Source organism: Babylonia areolata, chromosome 2 (assembly GCF_041734735.1).
Source record: "Babylonia areolata isolate BAREFJ2019XMU chromosome 2, ASM4173473v1, whole genome shotgun sequence".
Classification (NCBI taxonomy): domain Eukaryota; kingdom Metazoa; phylum Mollusca; class Gastropoda; order Neogastropoda; family Buccinidae; genus Babylonia; species Babylonia areolata.
This window is the reverse complement of record NC_134877.1, coordinates 44,877,094-44,895,922: the sequence shown is the minus strand read 5'-3', so window position 1 is coordinate 44,895,922 and position 18,829 is coordinate 44,877,094. Positions and strand designations below refer to the sequence as shown.

Below are 18,829 nucleotides of genomic sequence, written 5' to 3'. Positions count from 1 at the left end.
GAGTTGAAGGGTTCTAGGTATTTTGTGCTATGTTCATTTTGAAACTTGTCCATTGGCCCTTATTGTTTTGTTTTTTTTTGTCTTTAAGAAATAACAAAATCAAATTATGTTGCTTACAGCCAAGCTAACCACAAAAGGGCCACTTCAGGGCTTTAACAAATTACAGTGGGTTCCAGTGACACAAGACAGTGAAACTGCTGCGGTACCTGACACTGTCAAGGTGTTTTTTCTGCTGACAGGTGAACACTGCAAATCTTTATTCCCCTGACTGCTGACTTTGGAAACTGGGGTTTTTTGTGCATGAGATTGTGTAAGTTGTTGGCAGGGATCAGGGCTTTTCTGAGCATGTGATTGTAACACTGCTGATGTCATTTCCTTTCAGTCTTTTGATCAGCTGTGTATTTTATTTCTAAACTGAAGATAAAAGTTCAACTGTATGATGTTGTTGAATGAATGAATGAGTGTTTGTTTGTTTGTGTGTGTGTGTGTGTGTGTGTGTGTTTTCTTTCTTTAACGTCTTTTCACTTTGAGTGATATTAGATGTGTGTGTGTGTGTGTGTGTGTGCGTGCGTGTGATATGCATATTGTTGTTTTGTTTTCCCCACACTTAACACTCAAAAGAAAGCATGTTATTTGATATGCATTTACGTTGTCTGATCTTGTTACTTAAACCACATGTTGTTTTTGACATATGGCTATGGATGTCATGGATGTCATTGAAAGATCATGTCGGTGTTCACATGGAAGGTTGAGGTATTCACTAATCAAACTGTCAACTTGTTATTTGAAAAAGTGGTGATGTATACATGTACAAAAAATATGATGTGATCTCACTTTGGACATAATCTGGAAACCTCTGTTCTTCTGATCATTGAGGTTGTTTTTTTTTTTTGTTTGTGTGTGTGTGTGTGTGTGTGTGAGTTATCTGTGTTCCAATGTGTCAAACAAAATTCTTCATTCACTGTACTCTTCCTTTACAAGGTCCAGCTTGCTGGCTGGAACATTCTTCCATTTAATATCATTAAATGTGTTTCTGATCATTATACAGTGTAATTATTGAAAAACAAATATTATTGAAGAAAAAAATATTGGGCACTCATCCTCCGCTACTTGTTTGTGTATGTGTGTTGACTGCATGTGAGACTGCACACATGTATGCATGCTTGTGTGTGTGTGCGCGTGCGCGCAACTGATTTAGATGAGTGGTGTCATGTCTGCAGTGAGTATGTGAATTATTATTATTATTTTTTATCATTTCGTCATTTTCAGGTAATGAGTTTTGTAGGTTTATATGTAAAGAGCTTTTAGCTCAGTTTGAGAAAGTGCTGAACAAGCATTTGTTATTATTATTAATCATTTATCATTATTATTATTTTTATCATTATTAAAATGTTATTCATTTGAATGTGAAGCTATATACATGGAACCATGTGATATTGAAAGGTGATGACAAAATGTTTTTTAAATGGTGGTGATCTTTACAAATAAACTGTTTCACTCTAACCTTAATGTGTTCATGTATGTTGTATAGATGATCTGTTGGTTTCAAATCCAAAAGCAGTGTGTCTTCATGATCAGGTTCATGTCTTCCCTTCATGTGTGTAGCAAAGATGATCAGATGTTTTATTCAAAAGAAGTGAGCACGGTCAAGATATTCTCTTCTGTAGTAGTAGCAGTAATAGTCGTCAGTTTAACGTCTTTCCATTTTAAATAATAGATGGGAGCAAGGGGGAGCAAGGTGGGGGACATATGTTAGTGAGGGATATGGAGAGATAGAACGGTGGGGAAAAAATAAGGTCTTCTGTTCCAAGAAGTGAATGGTATTTTCGGCCACACATTTGGCGAGATCTCTGTGGTAACATCAGTGACTGTCACTTGATTGATTGAAGGCAAAGCGACAGGCAAAACAGCTGAGTGGTTAAAGTGTTGGACTTTCAATTTGAGGGTCTTGGGTTCGAATCTCGGTAACGGTGCCTGGTGGATAAAGAGTGGAGATTTTTTTTATCTCCCGGGTCAACATATGTATATACCTGCTTGTGCCTGAACCCCTTCATGTGTGTAAGCAAGCAGAAGATCAAATACGCATGCTAAAGATCCTGTAATCCATATCAGCATTCGGTGGGCTATGGAAACAAGAACATACCTAGCGTGCACACCCCAGAAAACAGAGTAAGGCTGCCTACATGGCAGGGTAAAAACGGTCATACACGAAAAAGCCTGCTTGTGTACATATGAGTGAATGTGGGAGTTACAGCCCACAAATGAAGAAGAAGACGCAGCAGTCAGGATGCTTACAGTTGATTCCTTATTGTGAAAGCAAACAGAAAGCACTTTAATTGCTTTTATCTGGAACAGAGTCTGATTGTAGGGAATATAGGGAATTAAGGCAATTTGATTGCTTGTAGGCAAAACACTCCAACTGCCTATGGGGAAGGCATCTGACGGAGTTAAGGGAAGGCAGCCTGTTAGCTTAAAGGGAAAGCTGTCCAATTGCTTATAGGGAAGACAGTCTGACTGCCTTTCTGCAAAAACAGTGACTGCTTATAGGTGAGAACAGCCTGACTGCTTGATGGGAACGCAGTCTAATTATTTACAGGCAAAACAGTCAGGTTACAGACTGGAAATAAAGGATTTCATTCATACATATCCTTAGCAACTGAACTGACAAAAAATCACTTTAAAGAACAATCCTTTGTACATTTTATTATATTGCAGAGGACAGCCTGCAAATGTTCTCTGAATGAACTGTGAACAGCATGAAGACCAACCTCTCTGCAAAAAGACATCCCATACAGACAAACCTGACATGGAACAGACATCCCATACAGACCAACCTGACATGGAACAGACATCCTATACAGACAAATCTCTCAGTGAACAGACATCAGACAAACCTCTCAGTGAACAGACATCCCATACAGACCAACCTGACATGGAGCAGACATCCCATACAGACCAACCTGACATGGAGCAGACATCCCATACAGACCAACCTGACATGGAACAGACATTCCATACAGACTAACCTGACATGGAGCAGACATCCCATACAGACAAACCTCTCAGTGAACAGACATCCCATACAGACCAACCTGACATGGAACAGACATCCCATACAGACCAACCTGACATGGAACAGACATACTATATAGACAAACCTCTCAGTGAACATACATGCCATACAGACCAACCTCTCGATGAACCAACAGGTAATACAGGTAATACAGACATAACTCACACCCACCACCATCTCCCTCAATACATCATCAACCATCTACACCCCCCCCCCCCCACCCCACAACCCAATCATCAGCAGGTGGAGTCACACCCACACTCCCCCTTCCATCAAGAGTGGGAGAAGTCCCCACTCACACCCCACATCAAGAGCAGGATCCCCAACCCCATCACCCCCATCATCCTCATAAAGGGGTAGACTCCGGTGGTGGAGGTGTGAGACGGATAGACAGATGGTCAGTGTGCTGTAGATGTGAAACAGACAGACAGCATGGTCAGTGTCTCCGGGTGGATGTCAGAGATCAGGGACGACGGACGCAAAAGCAGAGTGGTTAAAGCGTTGGACTTTCATCTAAGGGTCCCCGGGTTCGAATCTCAGTAACGGTGCCGGCTGGGTGGGTGCAGATTTTTCCAGATCTCCCAGGTCGGCATATGTGCAGACCTGCTTGTGCCTGAACCCCCTTCCTGTGTATATGCGTGCAGAAGATCAAATACGCACGTTAAAGATCCTGTGATTCATGTAAGCGTTCGGTGGGTCATGGAAACAAGAACATACCCAGCATGCACACTCCTGAAAACAGAGTATGGTTCCCTACATGGCAGGGTAAACTGACAAAAAACAGTTATACACATAAAATGTAACATGTCTGTCTGAGTGTGTATGTGTGCGTAACTGAAACCCGATTGAATGACATAGGAAACAAATCTTGAGTGCCCAATGCCAACTGTCAGCTGGCTCTACCCAGGCAGGCAGCCTGTTGTGCAAATGACCCTGTGCGTGTAAAGCTGCTCAGAGCTTGGTCTCCAACCGAGGATAGGCGCTATATAAGCATCCATATCATCCATCATTCTTCAGGTGTGAGTGAGGCAGACGGAAGAAGACAGCGTAGTCAGTGTCTTCAGGTGGGTGTCAGAGATCAGGTGTGAGGCAGACGGAAGAAGACAGCGTGGTCAGCGTCTCTAGGTGTATGTCGGGGATCAGGTGCAGTGGAGTCTCCTGCGGTCAGCAGCGGCAGGATGCACACACTGAGGGCTGGTCGCTGCTCCTTGTGCCTGTCAACACACCATGCTCACTGTCATTCATTCCCTGCTACACACTGCCTGTGTCATGTCACCTTCACTGTGTCATTCATTCCCTGCTACACACTGCCTGTGTCATGTCACCTTCACTGTGTCATTCATTCCCTGCTACACACTGCCTGTGTCATGTCACCTTCACTGTGTCATTCATTCCCTGCTACACACTGCCTGTGTCATGTCACCTTCACTGTGTCATTCATTCCCTGCTACACACTGCCTGTGTCACGTCACCTTCACTGTGTCATGTCACCCTCACTGCACCAGCCTGGCAGAGGGGGGCAGAGAGAAACAGATACATGGGGTGGGGATGTGGCAAAGAAGGGTGGAGACGAGTGAAAACAAACAGAAAAAAAAGATGAGGAAAAAAAAAAAGAAAAGACAACAGAAAGGTGAAAAATAATGATGGAAGGAACAAAAAGAAACAACAAACGAAAAAAAAAAAAGAAGAAAAAAAAGAGAGAAAAAAGCAGGAAAGAGCCTTCCACAGATGCTGAGATTATTCTGTTCTTTTGCAGAACTTTTATGCATCCTCTGATTTCTCCTAAAGAAAGAGGAAGGGTGGAGGGGTGGGGACAAGGCAGAGAGAAACAGAAATATGGGGTGGGGTGTATGACAAGGAAAGGGGGGTTGAGGGATGGGGGCAGAGAGAAACAGATACATGGGGTGGGGTGTATGACAAGGAAAGTGGGAGGTGGGGGGGGGTGGGGGGTGGAGGGGGGGCAGAGAGAAACAGATACATCACAGGGTGGGGGTTTGAGGGGGTGGGGGGGAGAGAAACAGATACATGGGGTGGGGTGTATGACAAGGAAAGTGGTAGGTGGGGGTGCGTGGGGTGGAGGGGGGGCAGAGAGAAACAGATACATCACAGGGTGGGGGTTTGAGGGGGTGGGGGGGAGAGAAACAGATACATGTGGTGGGGGTGTGAGGGGAGAGAGAGAGAAACAGATACATGAGGTGGGTGTGTGACAAGGAAAGGGTGCAGGCGGGCATGGGGGGACAGAGAGAAACAGGTGGGGGTGGGGGAAGCAGAGGCCACACTCACGTGATCACCAGCCTGGTCTGCAGCTGACTGCATTCCTTCAGTGTCATGGAGCGGCTGACAAACAGTTGTAGCACCACCAGTGAGGGCACCTGTCAAAAAAGCAACAACACATCATCATCATTGTCACATCATCACCATCACACCATCAACGTAACATAATTGTCATCACATTATCATCATCACAACCTCATCTCCATCTAATCTGACACACCACATCACCATTACATGACACCTGTCTCAATTCATCACATGACACCTGCTTCAACAAATCCACATCATGACACCTGCCTAAATGCATCAACATCACATGACACCTGCCTCAACACATCCACATCACATGACACCTGCCTCAACACATCTACATCACATGACAGCTGCCTAAAAACTTCCATATCACATCCTCATCAAATGGCAACAGTTCAAACAGAAGTGAAAAGGACAGACAAGGGGAGTGGAGAGACTAGGGGAGTGGAAAGATGGAGAGACAAGGAGAGTGGAGAGATAAGGGGAGTGGAAAGATGAGGGGGTTGAGAGACAAGGGGAGTGGAGAGACAGGGGGTGGAGAGACAAGGGGAGTGGAGAGATGGAGAGACAAGGGGAGTGGAGAGATGGGACATGGGGAGTGGAGAGATGGAGAGACAAGGGGAGTGGGAGACAAGGAGAGTGGAGAGACAAGGGGAGTGGGGAGACAAGGGGAGTGGAGAGACAAGGGGAGTGGGGAGACAAGGGGAGTGGGGAGACAAGGGGAGTGGGGAGATGGAGAGACAAAGGGAGTGGAGAGACAAGGGGAGTGGAGAGACAAGGGGAGTGGGGAGACAAGGGGAGTGGAGAGACAAGGGGAGTGGAGAGATGGAGAGACAAGGGGAGTGGAGAGACAAGGGGAGTGGAGAGATGGAGAGACAAGGGGAGTGGAGAGACAAGGGGAGTGGGGAGACAAGGGGAGTGGAGAGACAAGGGGAGTGGAGAGATGGAGAGACAGAGTGGAGAGACAAGGGGAGTGGAGAGACAAGGGGAGTGGGGAGACAAGGGGAGTGGAGAGACAAGGGGAGTGGGGAGACAAGGGGAGTGGAGAGACAAGGGGAGTGGGGAGACAAGGGGGGTGGAGAGATGGAGAGACAAGGGGAGTGGAGAGACAAGGAGAGTGGGGTGGAGAGATGGAGAGACAAGGGGAGTGGAGAGACAAGGGGAGTGGAGAGACAAGGGGAGTGGAGTTGTAGTGACAGGAAGAATGGAGAGATGGTACAAGGGGAGTGGAAAGATGGAGAGACAAAAGGAGTGGAGAGATGGAACAAGGGGAGTGGAGAGACAAGGAGAGTGGTGAGATGGGACAAGGGGAGTGGAGAGACAAGGAGAGTGGTGAGATGGGACAAGGGGAGAGTAGAGAGACAAGGAGAGTGGTGAGATGGGACAAGGGGAGTGGAGAGACAAGGAGAGTGGTGAGATGGGACAAGGGGGGAGTAGAGAGACAAGGAGAGTGGTGAGATGGGACAAGAGGAGTGGAGAGACAAGGAGAGTGGTGAGATGGGACAAGAAGAGTGGAGAGACAAGGAGAGTGATGAGATGGGACAAGGGGGGAGTAGAGAGACAAGGAGAGTGGTGAGATGGGACAAGAGGAGTGGAGAGACAAGGAGAGTGGTGAGATGGGACAAGACGAGTGGAAAGACAAGGAGAGTGGTGAGATGGGACAAGAGGAGTGGAAAGACAAGGAGAGTGGTGAGATGGGACAAGGACGAGTGGAAAGACAAGGAGAGTGGTGAGATGGGACAAGAGGAGTGGAAAGACAAGGAGAGTGGTGAGATGGGACAAGGGGGAGTGGAGAGACAAGGAGAGTGGTGAGATGGGACAAGGGGGAGTGGAGAGACAAGGAGAGTGGTGAGATGGGACAAGGGGAGTAGAGAGACAAGGAGAGCGGTGAGATGGGACAAGGGGGGAGTGGAGAGACAAGGAGAGTGGTGAGATGGGACAAGGGGAGTAGAGAGACAAGGAGAGTGGTGAGATGGGACAAGGGAAGATTAGGTAAGAGTGGAGAGGTGGAGGGATGGGACAAGGGGAGTGGAGAAACAAGGGGAGTCAGTGACCTGCTGTACAAAGCGCTGGACGAGGGAAGGGGTGAAGGTGGCGCTCTTTGACAGGATGCACAGTCGCTGAAGTGACGTCAGGCCGCTCAGGGCCTGCCAGAAGGTCTCCCGCAGGTGGAAGTGACACTGCTCTATCCTGTCACACATTGTTATACTACCGTTCTGTCACATGTTGTTACACAACTGTTCTGTCACACATTGTTACACTTCTGTTCCATCACACATTGTTACACTTCCGTTCTGTCACACAACGTAACACTTCTATTGTCACACTTGTATCCTGTCACACACACCATTCACAATGCCTACACTTCTATCATGTCACATATCCGATTGACGCTGTTCTATCCTGTGCCCCCTCCCTCCCCTCCCTACCACCCATTGACACTATCATGTCACATTCACCCCATTGACACTGTTCTATCTTGTCACACACACACACCATAAACACTATTTCGTCATATATCACACTCGTCACTCACATTTTCAGTTTCATTTTTTCAATGAGGTGCCACTGCGTTCAGACAAATTCATATACACTACACCACATCTGCTAAGCAGATACCTGAACAGCAGCATAACCAAACATGCTAGTATGGCCTTGAGAGCATGTATATATTTGTGTATCTCTCAGAGTGGATTTCTTCTACAGTATTTCAACAGGGGATAACACTTATATTGCCGTGGGTTCTTTTTAAGTGCACCACACACATGCTCCACACGGGACCTCGGTTTATCACCTCATCCAAATGACCAAACGCTGAGTTTCATTTTGATTTTCCAATCAAACTTGAGACCCAGAAATGAACCCAGACCCTCACGGACACTGTACTGGTGGTGGATAAAGAGTCTTCACAATTCAGCGACCTTTCTTCTAGAAACCCACCGACACTGTTACAGATACTTAGATAGCCCCTATCCTCTGTTGGAGACCAAGCACTAAGCGCTTTACAAACACGGGGTCATTTGCACAAAAGGCTGCCTACCTGGGTAGAGCAGTCTGACAGCTGCCACTGAGCTCATTATTCATTTCCTGTGTCATTCCATTGGACTTCATGCAAGCACACATACACACTCAGACAGACATGTAACATTTTAAGCGTATGACCGTTTTGTTTATTTACCCCACATGTAGGCAGCCATACTCCATTTTCAGGGGTGTGCATGCTGTGTATGTTTTTGTTTCCATAACCCACCAAACGCTGACATGGGTTACAGGATCTTTTTTTTTTTTTTTTTTTTTCAGAGAGAGTACATTTAATCATAAGTTGTTGTTTTTTTGTTTTTTTTACTTCAAATATATATATATATATATATATATATTCAAGTAACACAGGTCCTGCGGCAATCGTTAGGCACACCTGAAAAGCCAGAGGTTACAGGATCTTTAAAGTGCATATTTGATCTTCTACGTGCGTATACACATGAAGGGGGTTCAGGCACTAGAAGGTCTGCACATATGTTGACCTGGGAGATAGCAAGAATCTCCACCCTTTACCCACCAGGTGCCATTACCAAGATTCAAACCCGGGACCCTCAGATTGAAAGTTAAACGCTTTAACCACCTGGCTATTGCCCACTGTTCCATCCCTGTCATGTACACACACCAACAGACGCTGACCTGAGATCTGTCAGCCTGTGAGCTGAAGGCAGGCGGGAGAGCAGGGTGTCCTCATAGGAGCCCAGTGGCACCGGCCCCAGGTGTGCCAGCAGCAGGCGCCGTAGTTTTGGGCACTCCGCACTGATGGCTGCCAGACTCTGCCCGCTCCTGATGCCTGCGTCATGCACACACACACTGTGTTACTACCTGTGTGACACACACACTCTGTGTCCCTACCTGTGTGATACACACACACTGTGTCCCTACGTGGATATCTGTGTCAAACACACACACTGTGTCTGGTACCTGTATCAATCACACATACACTGTGTTGCTACCTGGATGCATGATAGTCGTGTCCTACTATGACCATCGGAACAGCAGAAGAGGCAACTGCTGTCCTGAATATCTGGGCCAGAATTTGATTAAGTGGAAAGTGTCTTGCCCAAGTTACCTCCCCCACTCTCTCAGCCAAGAGGGTTGTAGGACAGTCGGCGTCGGGTTGGTTCCCAAAGGCCAACTAGCCCCCAAGGCTGCAGCACTAAGAGCTAGTTTGAGAGTCAAAGTCCGTCACAAAAGACTAAGCTGTCAATGAATTCCCACTGCAATGGAGAAACCAATGTTCATACCACCTGGATACCAGTACCATATACACACACTGTTTAACTATGTATATACCTGTGTAGTGTTTTAACATACAGAGCCGTGTGCTGGGGGGGAAACCTGACCAAACATGACAAAGACAGGTTGGAAAAAGTCATTAGGAAAGCAGGTGGGGTGGTGGGTATAAGACAAGACACCTTTAGTGACATGCACAATAGAAAACTGACTGACAGACTAATAACAATTTTGACCGACGTAAGCCACCCACTACATGATGACATTAATAGCAGAAGGTCAGACATAAGTGGAAGGTTTAGAGCTCCACGCGCAAGAACATCTCGATACATTAATTCATTTATTCCTACAGCCATTCGCGCACACAATCAAAACATCCAATACACTAAGTGAACCCTCCCACCCTCCAAGCCCACTCGCCACAGCAACACCTGAACTTCACCAGCAGACGAGTGTATGGGAGCAGACATTATGCGTGCATGTGGGACTGAGCGGGTGAGCACGGGCAAGCAAGCATTTTTGTGTGGGTGTGATCGGAAGTGATTTTTAAATATTTTCTTATTTTACTTGGATTTCATGTATCTTAATGTTAATGTTCTAATGTTATTGGCGTGACATATGTTATGTGCATGCATACATTGTTTGTGTGAGTGTGTGTGTGTGTGTGTGTGTGTGTGTGTGTGCACTTTACTTATATATACGATTTATACCCTTGATGTTTTTATTTATGTATTGTTGTACAATACCTTATGGTCTTAACGTGTGTGTGTGCGTGTGTGTGCATGTGTGTGTGGGTGTGTGTGCGTGCGTGCGCGCATGTCATTTTTAGTAATCTTATACCCTTTTTTTGTTGGATGTTTTCATTTGTTAATATTGTTGTGCAATACCCTATAGTCTTAACATGAGTATGTGTGTGTGTGTGTGGGGGGGGGGGGGTAGTATATCGTCAGCTATTGGGAATTCTTATTTGACTAGTTTTAATCTCTTCTTATGTTGCGCATGATTTTATGCCAGTGTTTAAAATGAGCCTGTGATTGCACAAATTAATTTCCATGTGGATTAACAAAGTGTTTTTGATTTTTTTTTGTGTGTGTGTTATACACTGTGTCACTACCAGGATACCTGTGTCATACATACAGTGTCACTGCCTGGATACCTGTGTCATTTAAACATTTTGTGTCACTACCTGGATATCTGTGTCATACACATACACTGTGTAACTACCTGGATACCTGTGTCATACACACAAACTGTGTCACAACCAAGATACTTGTGTCATTCACACACACGCACACACTGTATTACCACCTGGATACCTGTATCATACACACACTGTGTACACTACCTGGATACCTGTGTGTCATACACTGTGTCACTGCCTAGATACTTGTGTCACACACACTGAGACATAACCAGGATACCTGTGTCATTCACACACACACACACACACTGTCACAACCTGGATACCTGTATTATACACACACACTGTGTAACTACCTGTGTCATACACTGTTGTCACTACCTAGATACCTGTGTCACACACACTGTGATACAACCTGGATAACTGTGTCATACATGCACAGTGTCATACATACTATGTCACTACTTCTGATACAAGTATCATACATACAAAGTGTCACTACTTTTTAAAGTATTGTAATGTACAACTGCATTGCACTGTGTTGTGTTTAATTACTTTTTGTCGCAACAGATTTCTCTCTGTGAGAAATTCAGGCTGCTCTCCCTAGGGAGAGCATCCCTACAGCGCAGCAACACTCTTTATGTGTGGATGGAGGAGGTGGGGGTGGGGGTGGGGGGTCTTTTTTCTGTCTGCAAAAGCATTTGCTTTATTATTTTTGCTCTGTTTTCTGTCTTTAAGTGAGTTTGTTTTACTATTCTTATTCTGTTTTCTGTCTTTAAGTGTATTTGTTTTACTATCATTGTATTTTTCTGTCTGCAAGTGTATGTGTTGCACTATCAGAGTGGATTTTCCTACAGAATGTTGCCAGGGACAACTCTTTGACTGCTGTGGGTTCTTTTATGTGTGGAAAGGGCTCTAGTGTTGTGATGTGCTCTCCCTGGGGAGAGCAGCCTGAATTTCACACAAAGAAATGTGACAAAAAGATAAATACAATACAATACAATACAACATGCTGCACACGGGACCTAAGTTTTAAGTGTCGTATACATCATCTCTTATCTGGAACACCTGACAGCTGCAGGTATTTGAAGTGTTTCCAGCACTGTATACATCTCTTAACTGGAACACCTGTCAGATGAAGGTATTCTGATTACAGCACCATATACATCTCTTACCTGGAACACCTGACAGCTGAAGGCCTTCTGATTACAGCGCCTTATACAACTTTTACCTGGAACACCTGAGAGATGAAGATATTCTGATTCAAGCGCTGTATACATCTCTTACCTGGAACACCTGACAGCTGAAGGTATTCCAAGTGTTTCCAGCGCCGTATACACAGAATGTCATCCTCCCCCACGCTGCTGGCTGCAGCACTGACAATAAATCAACACTGGTGAGGACACACATCATAGAGTGAATTATACCTAAATGCACCATTGATATCAACACACATGATGTGAGTTATTCATCAAAACACCACACATGGTATGATTTATACCTCAACAATCCATTAACATCAACACACACAGTGCCAGTTATACCTTGAAACACCATTGAAATCAACACTGTTGAGTTTGCATGGATATAACTTTGCAGCGCCCACCACTCGTTCACAGACAAAGTGGGAATTTGCACAGCTAAAACAGCACCCACCACTCATTCTCAAACACACACACTGGGAGTATACACAGATATAACTTATCAGCTCCCGCCACTCACTCACAAACACACTGGGAGTTTGCACAGATATAACTTAACAGCACCCACCACTCATTCACAAACACACTGAGAGTTTGCACACATATAACTTAACAGCACTCACCACTCATTCACAAACATACACACACTGGGAGCTTGCACAGATATAACTTAACATCACCCACCACTCATTCACAAACACACACACACTGGGTGTATGCAAAGATATAACTTAAGAGCACACACCACTTATTCACAAACACACTGGGAGCTTGCACAGATATAACTTAACAGCACCCACCACTCATTCACAAACATACACACACTGGGTGTATGCAAAGATATAACTTAACAGCACACACCACTTATTCACAAACACAGTGGGAGTATGCACAGATATAACTTAACAGCACCCGCCACACATTCACAAACACACACACTGGGAGTTTGCACAGATATAACTTAACAGCACCCACCACTCATTCACAAACACACACACTGGGAGTTTGCACAGATATAACTTAACAGCACCCACCACCCATTCACAAACATACACACACTGTAAGTATACACAGATATAACTTAACAGCACACACCACTTATTCACAAACACACACACACTGGGAGTTTGCACAGATATAACTTAACAGCACACGCCGCTTATTCACAAACACACTGAGAGTATGCACAGATATATCTTAACAGCACCCGCCATTCATTCACAAACACATACACACACTGGGAGCTTGCACAGATATAACTTAACAGCACCCACCACGCATTCACAAACACACACACTGGGAGTTCACACACACGTAACTTAAAAACGCCCACCATTCCTTGACGAACACTAAGGGAGGCGGCAATTAGCAAGCCAACAGATTGGGGGCTGGGCCAATGGTGGCTCACCAGGGCACAAAGTGGCGCATGTCCTCAGGTTTGTAGCGCTTGCTGAATGAGGATCGAAAGCCGGCTCCAATGAGTTCAAAGTGCTGCACCTGAGGACAGCTTGCCACCAGTTTCCCAAGCTCTGAACTCAGCTCCTCCTCTTCCCCCACATCCTGCAGCCATCACACTCACATTGAAAGGCACAGATTTCAACAGTCACACAGCCACAGAATTCAACAGCCACACAGTGACAAAGTTTAAAAGTCACATAGTGAAAGAATTCACCACTCACATAGCTACAGAATTCATCAGTCACACAGCCACAGTGTTCAACAGTAACAACAGTCATACAGTGAGAGAGCTGAACAGTCAGACATCGACAGGATTCAACAATGACAGAATTCAACAAACAGTGACAGAATTTAACAGGCAAACAATTTCAAATGATGTCCAAACAGTGAGTCAGTGTTAAGTGGTGTCCATTGAGAAAAGTGTAAGGTAGTGTCCACTGACAGCAGTGTGAAGTGGTGTCCACTAACAGTAGTGTGAAGTGGTGTCCACTGACAGTAGTGTAAAGTGGTGTCCACTGACAGCAGTGTAAAGTAGTGTCCACTGACACTGACAGCAGTGTAAAGTGGTGTCCACTGACAGCGGTGTAAAGTGGTATCCACTGACACTGACAGCAGTGTAAAGTGGTGTCCACTGACAGCAGTGTAAAGTGGTATCCACTGACACTGACAGCAGTGTGAAGTGGTGTCCACTGACAGCCAGTGTAAAGCGGTGTGCACTGAAAGCAGTGTAAAGTGGTGTGCACTGACAGCAATGTGAAAAGATGTGCACTGACAGTGTAAAGTGGTGTCCATTTACAGCCAGTGTAAAGTGGTATTCCTTGACAGCAGTGTAAAGTGGTGTGCACTGATGGCCAACGTAAAGTGGTCCATTAATAGAAGTGTAAAGTGGTGTTCATTAACAGAAGTGTAAAGTGGTGTCCACTGACAGCCAGTGTAAAATGATGCGCACCGAAAGCCAGTGTAAAGTGGTGTCCATCTACAGCAGTGTAAATCGATGCACACTAATGCACACTCGATGCACAGTGTAAAGTGGTGTTCATTGACAGCAGTGTGAAAAGATGTGCACTGACAGTGTCAAGTGGTGTCCATTTACAGCTAGTATTATGTCAACTGACAGCAGCGTTAAGTTATGTCCATTGATGGCCAGCGTAAACTGGTGTCCACTGACAGCCAGTGTTAAGTGGTATCTGTTAACAGAAGTGTAAAGTGGTATCCACTGACAGCCAGTGTAAAGTGGCGTCCATTGACAGCCAGTGTAAAATTACACCCATTGAAAGCTGTGTCAAGTTATGTCCACTGACAGCAGTGTAAAGTGGTGTCCACTGACAGCCAGTGTAAGTGGTTTCCACTGACAGCCTCTGTAAAGCAGTGTCTGTCAACAGCAGTATAGGGTTGTCCCTTCACAGCAGTGTGAAGTGGTGTCCACTGACAAAAGTATAAAGCTGTCCACTGACAGCAGTGTAAAGCGGTGTCCACTGATAGCCAGCGTAAAGTGGTGTCCATTGATAGCCAGTGTAAAGTGGTGTCCATTGATAGCCAGTGTCAAGTGGCGTATATTGACAGCAGTCAGTACACCGTCCACCAACAGAGTGTACGGAGTGTCCAGACAGTGCTGAAGCTGCAGTACTCACCAGGTTCGGGGTCTGAACACCGTAGCGAGGCCGTTTGGAGAGAGCAGAGGTGTTGTGTATCGGCAGAACGCGCTTCCGTGTGTTCTCCGTGTGGCCCTCTCTGGATCGTGGACACAGGCAGCACGGAGACAGGGACACACTTTCCCATTCTGTTGACAACACCACCGATCATCACATTTTGATAAATGACTCACTTTGTCATCCTGCTGACAACACCACTGATCATCACATTTTGATAAACGACTCACTTTGCTATCCTGTTGACAACACCACTCTTCATTAGACATATTGACAGGGACACGCTTTGCCATTCTGCTGACAACACCGCTGTTCATCACACACTGACAAGTGATTTTGTTATTCTGTTGACACCACCACTCCTCATCACACTTATAGCAGGGGAAATAAACTCTATGTATTAAGGCGGAAAGGACATTCCTGCATTAATCAGGAAATGACCTCCGTATGTTAATGGGTAAACAAATGCATGGGTCAAGGGGAAATGACCCATGTGTGTCAAGGGGAAATCACCTGCGAATGTAAAGGGGGAATGATCCCATGAGTTGAGAGAAAATTACCTCATATGTTAGGGGGAATAACTATCATTACTATGTGTGTTAAAGGGAAAGACCTATGTGTGTTTTAGGAAAACAACCTAAGTGTGCTAAAGAGGAATAACCTATGTGTGTTATGCCAGGGGGAAACAACCAATGTGTGTTGAGAAACGACCTACGTGTGGTAAGTGGAAACAACCCACATGTCTTAAAAATGAAATGACCAACGCGTGTATGAAGAGGAAAGGACTGTTGTGTGTAAAGGAAAAATGACCTATATGAGTTATGGAGAAATGACCTTCATGTGCTAAGGGGAAACGATATATGTGTGTTAAGGGGAAATGGCGTATGTGTGTTTCAGGGGAATAACCTTTGTGTGTTGAGGGGAAATGACATACATGTGTTAAGGAGAAACAGCCTATGTGTGTTAAGAGGAACCAACCAATGCATGTTGGAGGGCAATGCCTTGCACATATTGAGGAGAGACAACCGATGTGTTATAAGGGGGGAATGATCTAGGTGGCTGGTCACTAATTTAACGTCTGTTCACTTAAGTGATTTTAACATGAACAACATGTTAAGAGGGAAACGACTTACATATATTAAGGGGGAAATTAATGACCTAACTGTGCTAAGGGAGAAATGACCAACATGTGTTGAAGTGGCTATGATCGACATGTGCTAAGGGGGTAAGTGGCCAATGCGTATTAAGGGGGAAATGGTCAATGCATGTTAAGGGGGAAACAACGTAAGGAGGAAATGGCCAATGCGTGTTAAGGCGGAAACAACATAAGGGGGAAATGGCCTATGAGTGTTAAGCGGGAAACAACATAAGGAGGAAATGGCCAATGTGTGTTAAGGCGGAAACAACCCACCTATGTTAAGGATACGACCTACACATGTTAAGGGGGAAATGGCCAATGTGTGTAAAGGGGGGAAACAACCTACTTGTGTTAAGGAGGATATGACCTACACGTGTTAAGGGAGAAACAACCCATGTGTGTTAAGGTGTGTTGAACCACCTACATGTGTTAAACAACCTACGTGTGTTACGGGAAACAACCTATGTGTGTTACAGGAAACAACCTAAATGTGTTACAGGAAACAACCTATATGTGTTGCAGGAGAAACAACCTATGTGTTAAGGGGGAAATGACCTACATGTGTTAAGGGGAAAACAACTTATTAAGGGAGAAACAACCAGCCTGTGTTAAGAAGGAAACAAGAAACAACCTACATGTGTTAAGGGGGAAACAAGTTACATGTGTTAAAGGGAGATAACATACGTGTGTTTAGGGGGGGAAACAACCTACGTGTGTTCAGAGTCAGCAGATGGCAGAGACTGGAGAAGCTGGTCTGGCTAAGGTCTCTGGCGTGGATGTGAACACCGCTGATGTTGATGTGTCTTAGTGCTGTGCAGTTCACCACCAGGGACTGCAGTCCACTCGTATCGACCTGCTGCTTGCTTCTCTTACCTGTCTGCAACACACAGGTAAAGTTAAATACAAATCTACCTGTTGCAGGCCTCTCTCACCTGTCTGCAACACACAGGTAAAGTTAAAAACAAATCTACCTGTTGCAGGCCTTTCTCACCTGTCTGCAGCACACAGGTAAAATTAAATACAAATCTACCTGTTGCAGGCCTTTCTCACGTGTCTGCAACACACAGTTAATATTAAATACAAATCTACCTGTTACAGGCCTCTGACCTGTCTGCAACACACAGTTATACAGATCTACCTGCTGCAGGCCTTTTTAACCAGTCTGCAACACACAGGTACACTTACATAAATGTATCGCACCTGTTGTCTGCAATACACAGGTACAGTTCTGGGATATCTCAGATGAGTACAAAGAGCGTTAGCAGGGTGGAGTTCTCAGATGAGTCTAAAGACAGAGATGGCAGGGTGGTGTACTAGGGGTTTCTAAGAAGAGTATAGGGGATTAGCTATCATGAAAAAGACATGATGACGTCTCTCTGAAGGGCACAGAGAGATGGGTAGAGGGGTAGCTATAGAGGAGTAGCTATTATGAAGTAGATATGATAACATCTCTTTGAAAGGTACAAAGAGAGATGGGTAGCTATCGTGAAGTAGATTTGATGATGTCTCTCTGAAGGGTATGGAGATGGGCAAAGGGGTAGCTATTGTGAAGTGGATTTGGTGACGTCTCTCTGAAGGGTACAAAGGGAGATGGGTAGATGGTAGCTATCATGAAGTAGATATGGTGATGTCTCTCTGAAGGGTACAGAGAGACGGGTGGAGGGGTAGCTATCATGAAATAAATATGGTGACGTCTCTCTGAAGGGTACAAAGGGAGATGGGTAGAGGAGTAGCTATCATGAAGTAGATATGGAGATGTCTCTCTGAAGGGTATAGAGAGACGGGTGGAGGGGTAGCCATCATGAAATAAATATGATGACGTCTCTCTGAATGGTACAAAGGGAGATGAGTAGATGGTAGCTGTCATGAAGTAGATATGGAGATGTCTCTCTGAAGGGTATAGAGAGACGGGTGGAGGGGTAGCCATCATGAAATAAATATGATGACATCTCTCTGAAGGGTACAAAGGGAGATGAGTAGATGGTAGCTATCATGAAGTAGATATGGTGATGTCTCTCTGAAGGGTACAGAGAGACGGGTGGAGGGGTAGCCATCATGAAATAAATATGATGACGTCTCTCTGAAGGGTACAGAGAGACGGGTGGAGGGGTAGCCATCATGAAATAAATATGATGACGTCTCTCTGAAGGGTACAAAGGGAGATGGGTAGATGGTAGCTATCATGAAGCAGGTATGGTGATGTCTCTCTGAAGGGTAGAGGTGGGTAAAGGGGTACCTATCATGAAGCAGGCACGGTGACATCCCTCTGAAGGGTATGGTGAGATGGTGGGGTTGTTATTATGAAGTAGATATGGTATTGTCTCTCTGAAGGAGACACAGAATAAGAAACCGGGGGAGAAGGGAGGATGTTTTGGGGGTGCAGGGAACTACGGTACCTTGAGGTAGAGGTGGTGGCAGTCCCTCAGATTAATACTGGCCAGGTGAGGACAACTGTCCGCCAACACCTGAAGACTGTGACTATCGATCAAGGTGTTGTCCGCGACGTTCAGGTAGCGCAGCTGTCTGGCTCTTTCTAACTGGTACACCTGCCAATCAATACACACCTGTCATCACAGCACTGAACTGACA

General features: G+C 45.4%; 1 protein-coding gene across 1 annotated transcript in view; it reads right to left on the bottom strand.

The window, feature by feature from the left end:
- Positions 1 to 2,688: 2,688 nt before the first annotated feature.
- Positions 2,689 to 18,829, bottom strand: part of LOC143277517 (F-box/LRR-repeat protein 18-like) — a 22,848-nt gene continuing 6,707 nt past the window's right edge. Inside the window, 9 exon segments of the mRNA XM_076582388.1 lie at positions 2,689 to 4,287; positions 5,357 to 5,445; positions 7,435 to 7,570; positions 9,056 to 9,209; positions 12,081 to 12,169; positions 13,404 to 13,555; positions 15,085 to 15,233; positions 16,952 to 17,117; positions 18,637 to 18,786. Coding sequence (XP_076438503.1) covers positions 4,152 to 4,287; positions 5,357 to 5,445; positions 7,435 to 7,570; positions 9,056 to 9,209; positions 12,081 to 12,169; positions 13,404 to 13,555; positions 15,085 to 15,233; positions 16,952 to 17,117; positions 18,637 to 18,786 — 1,221 coding nt within the window. The 3' untranslated portion in view covers positions 2,689 to 4,151.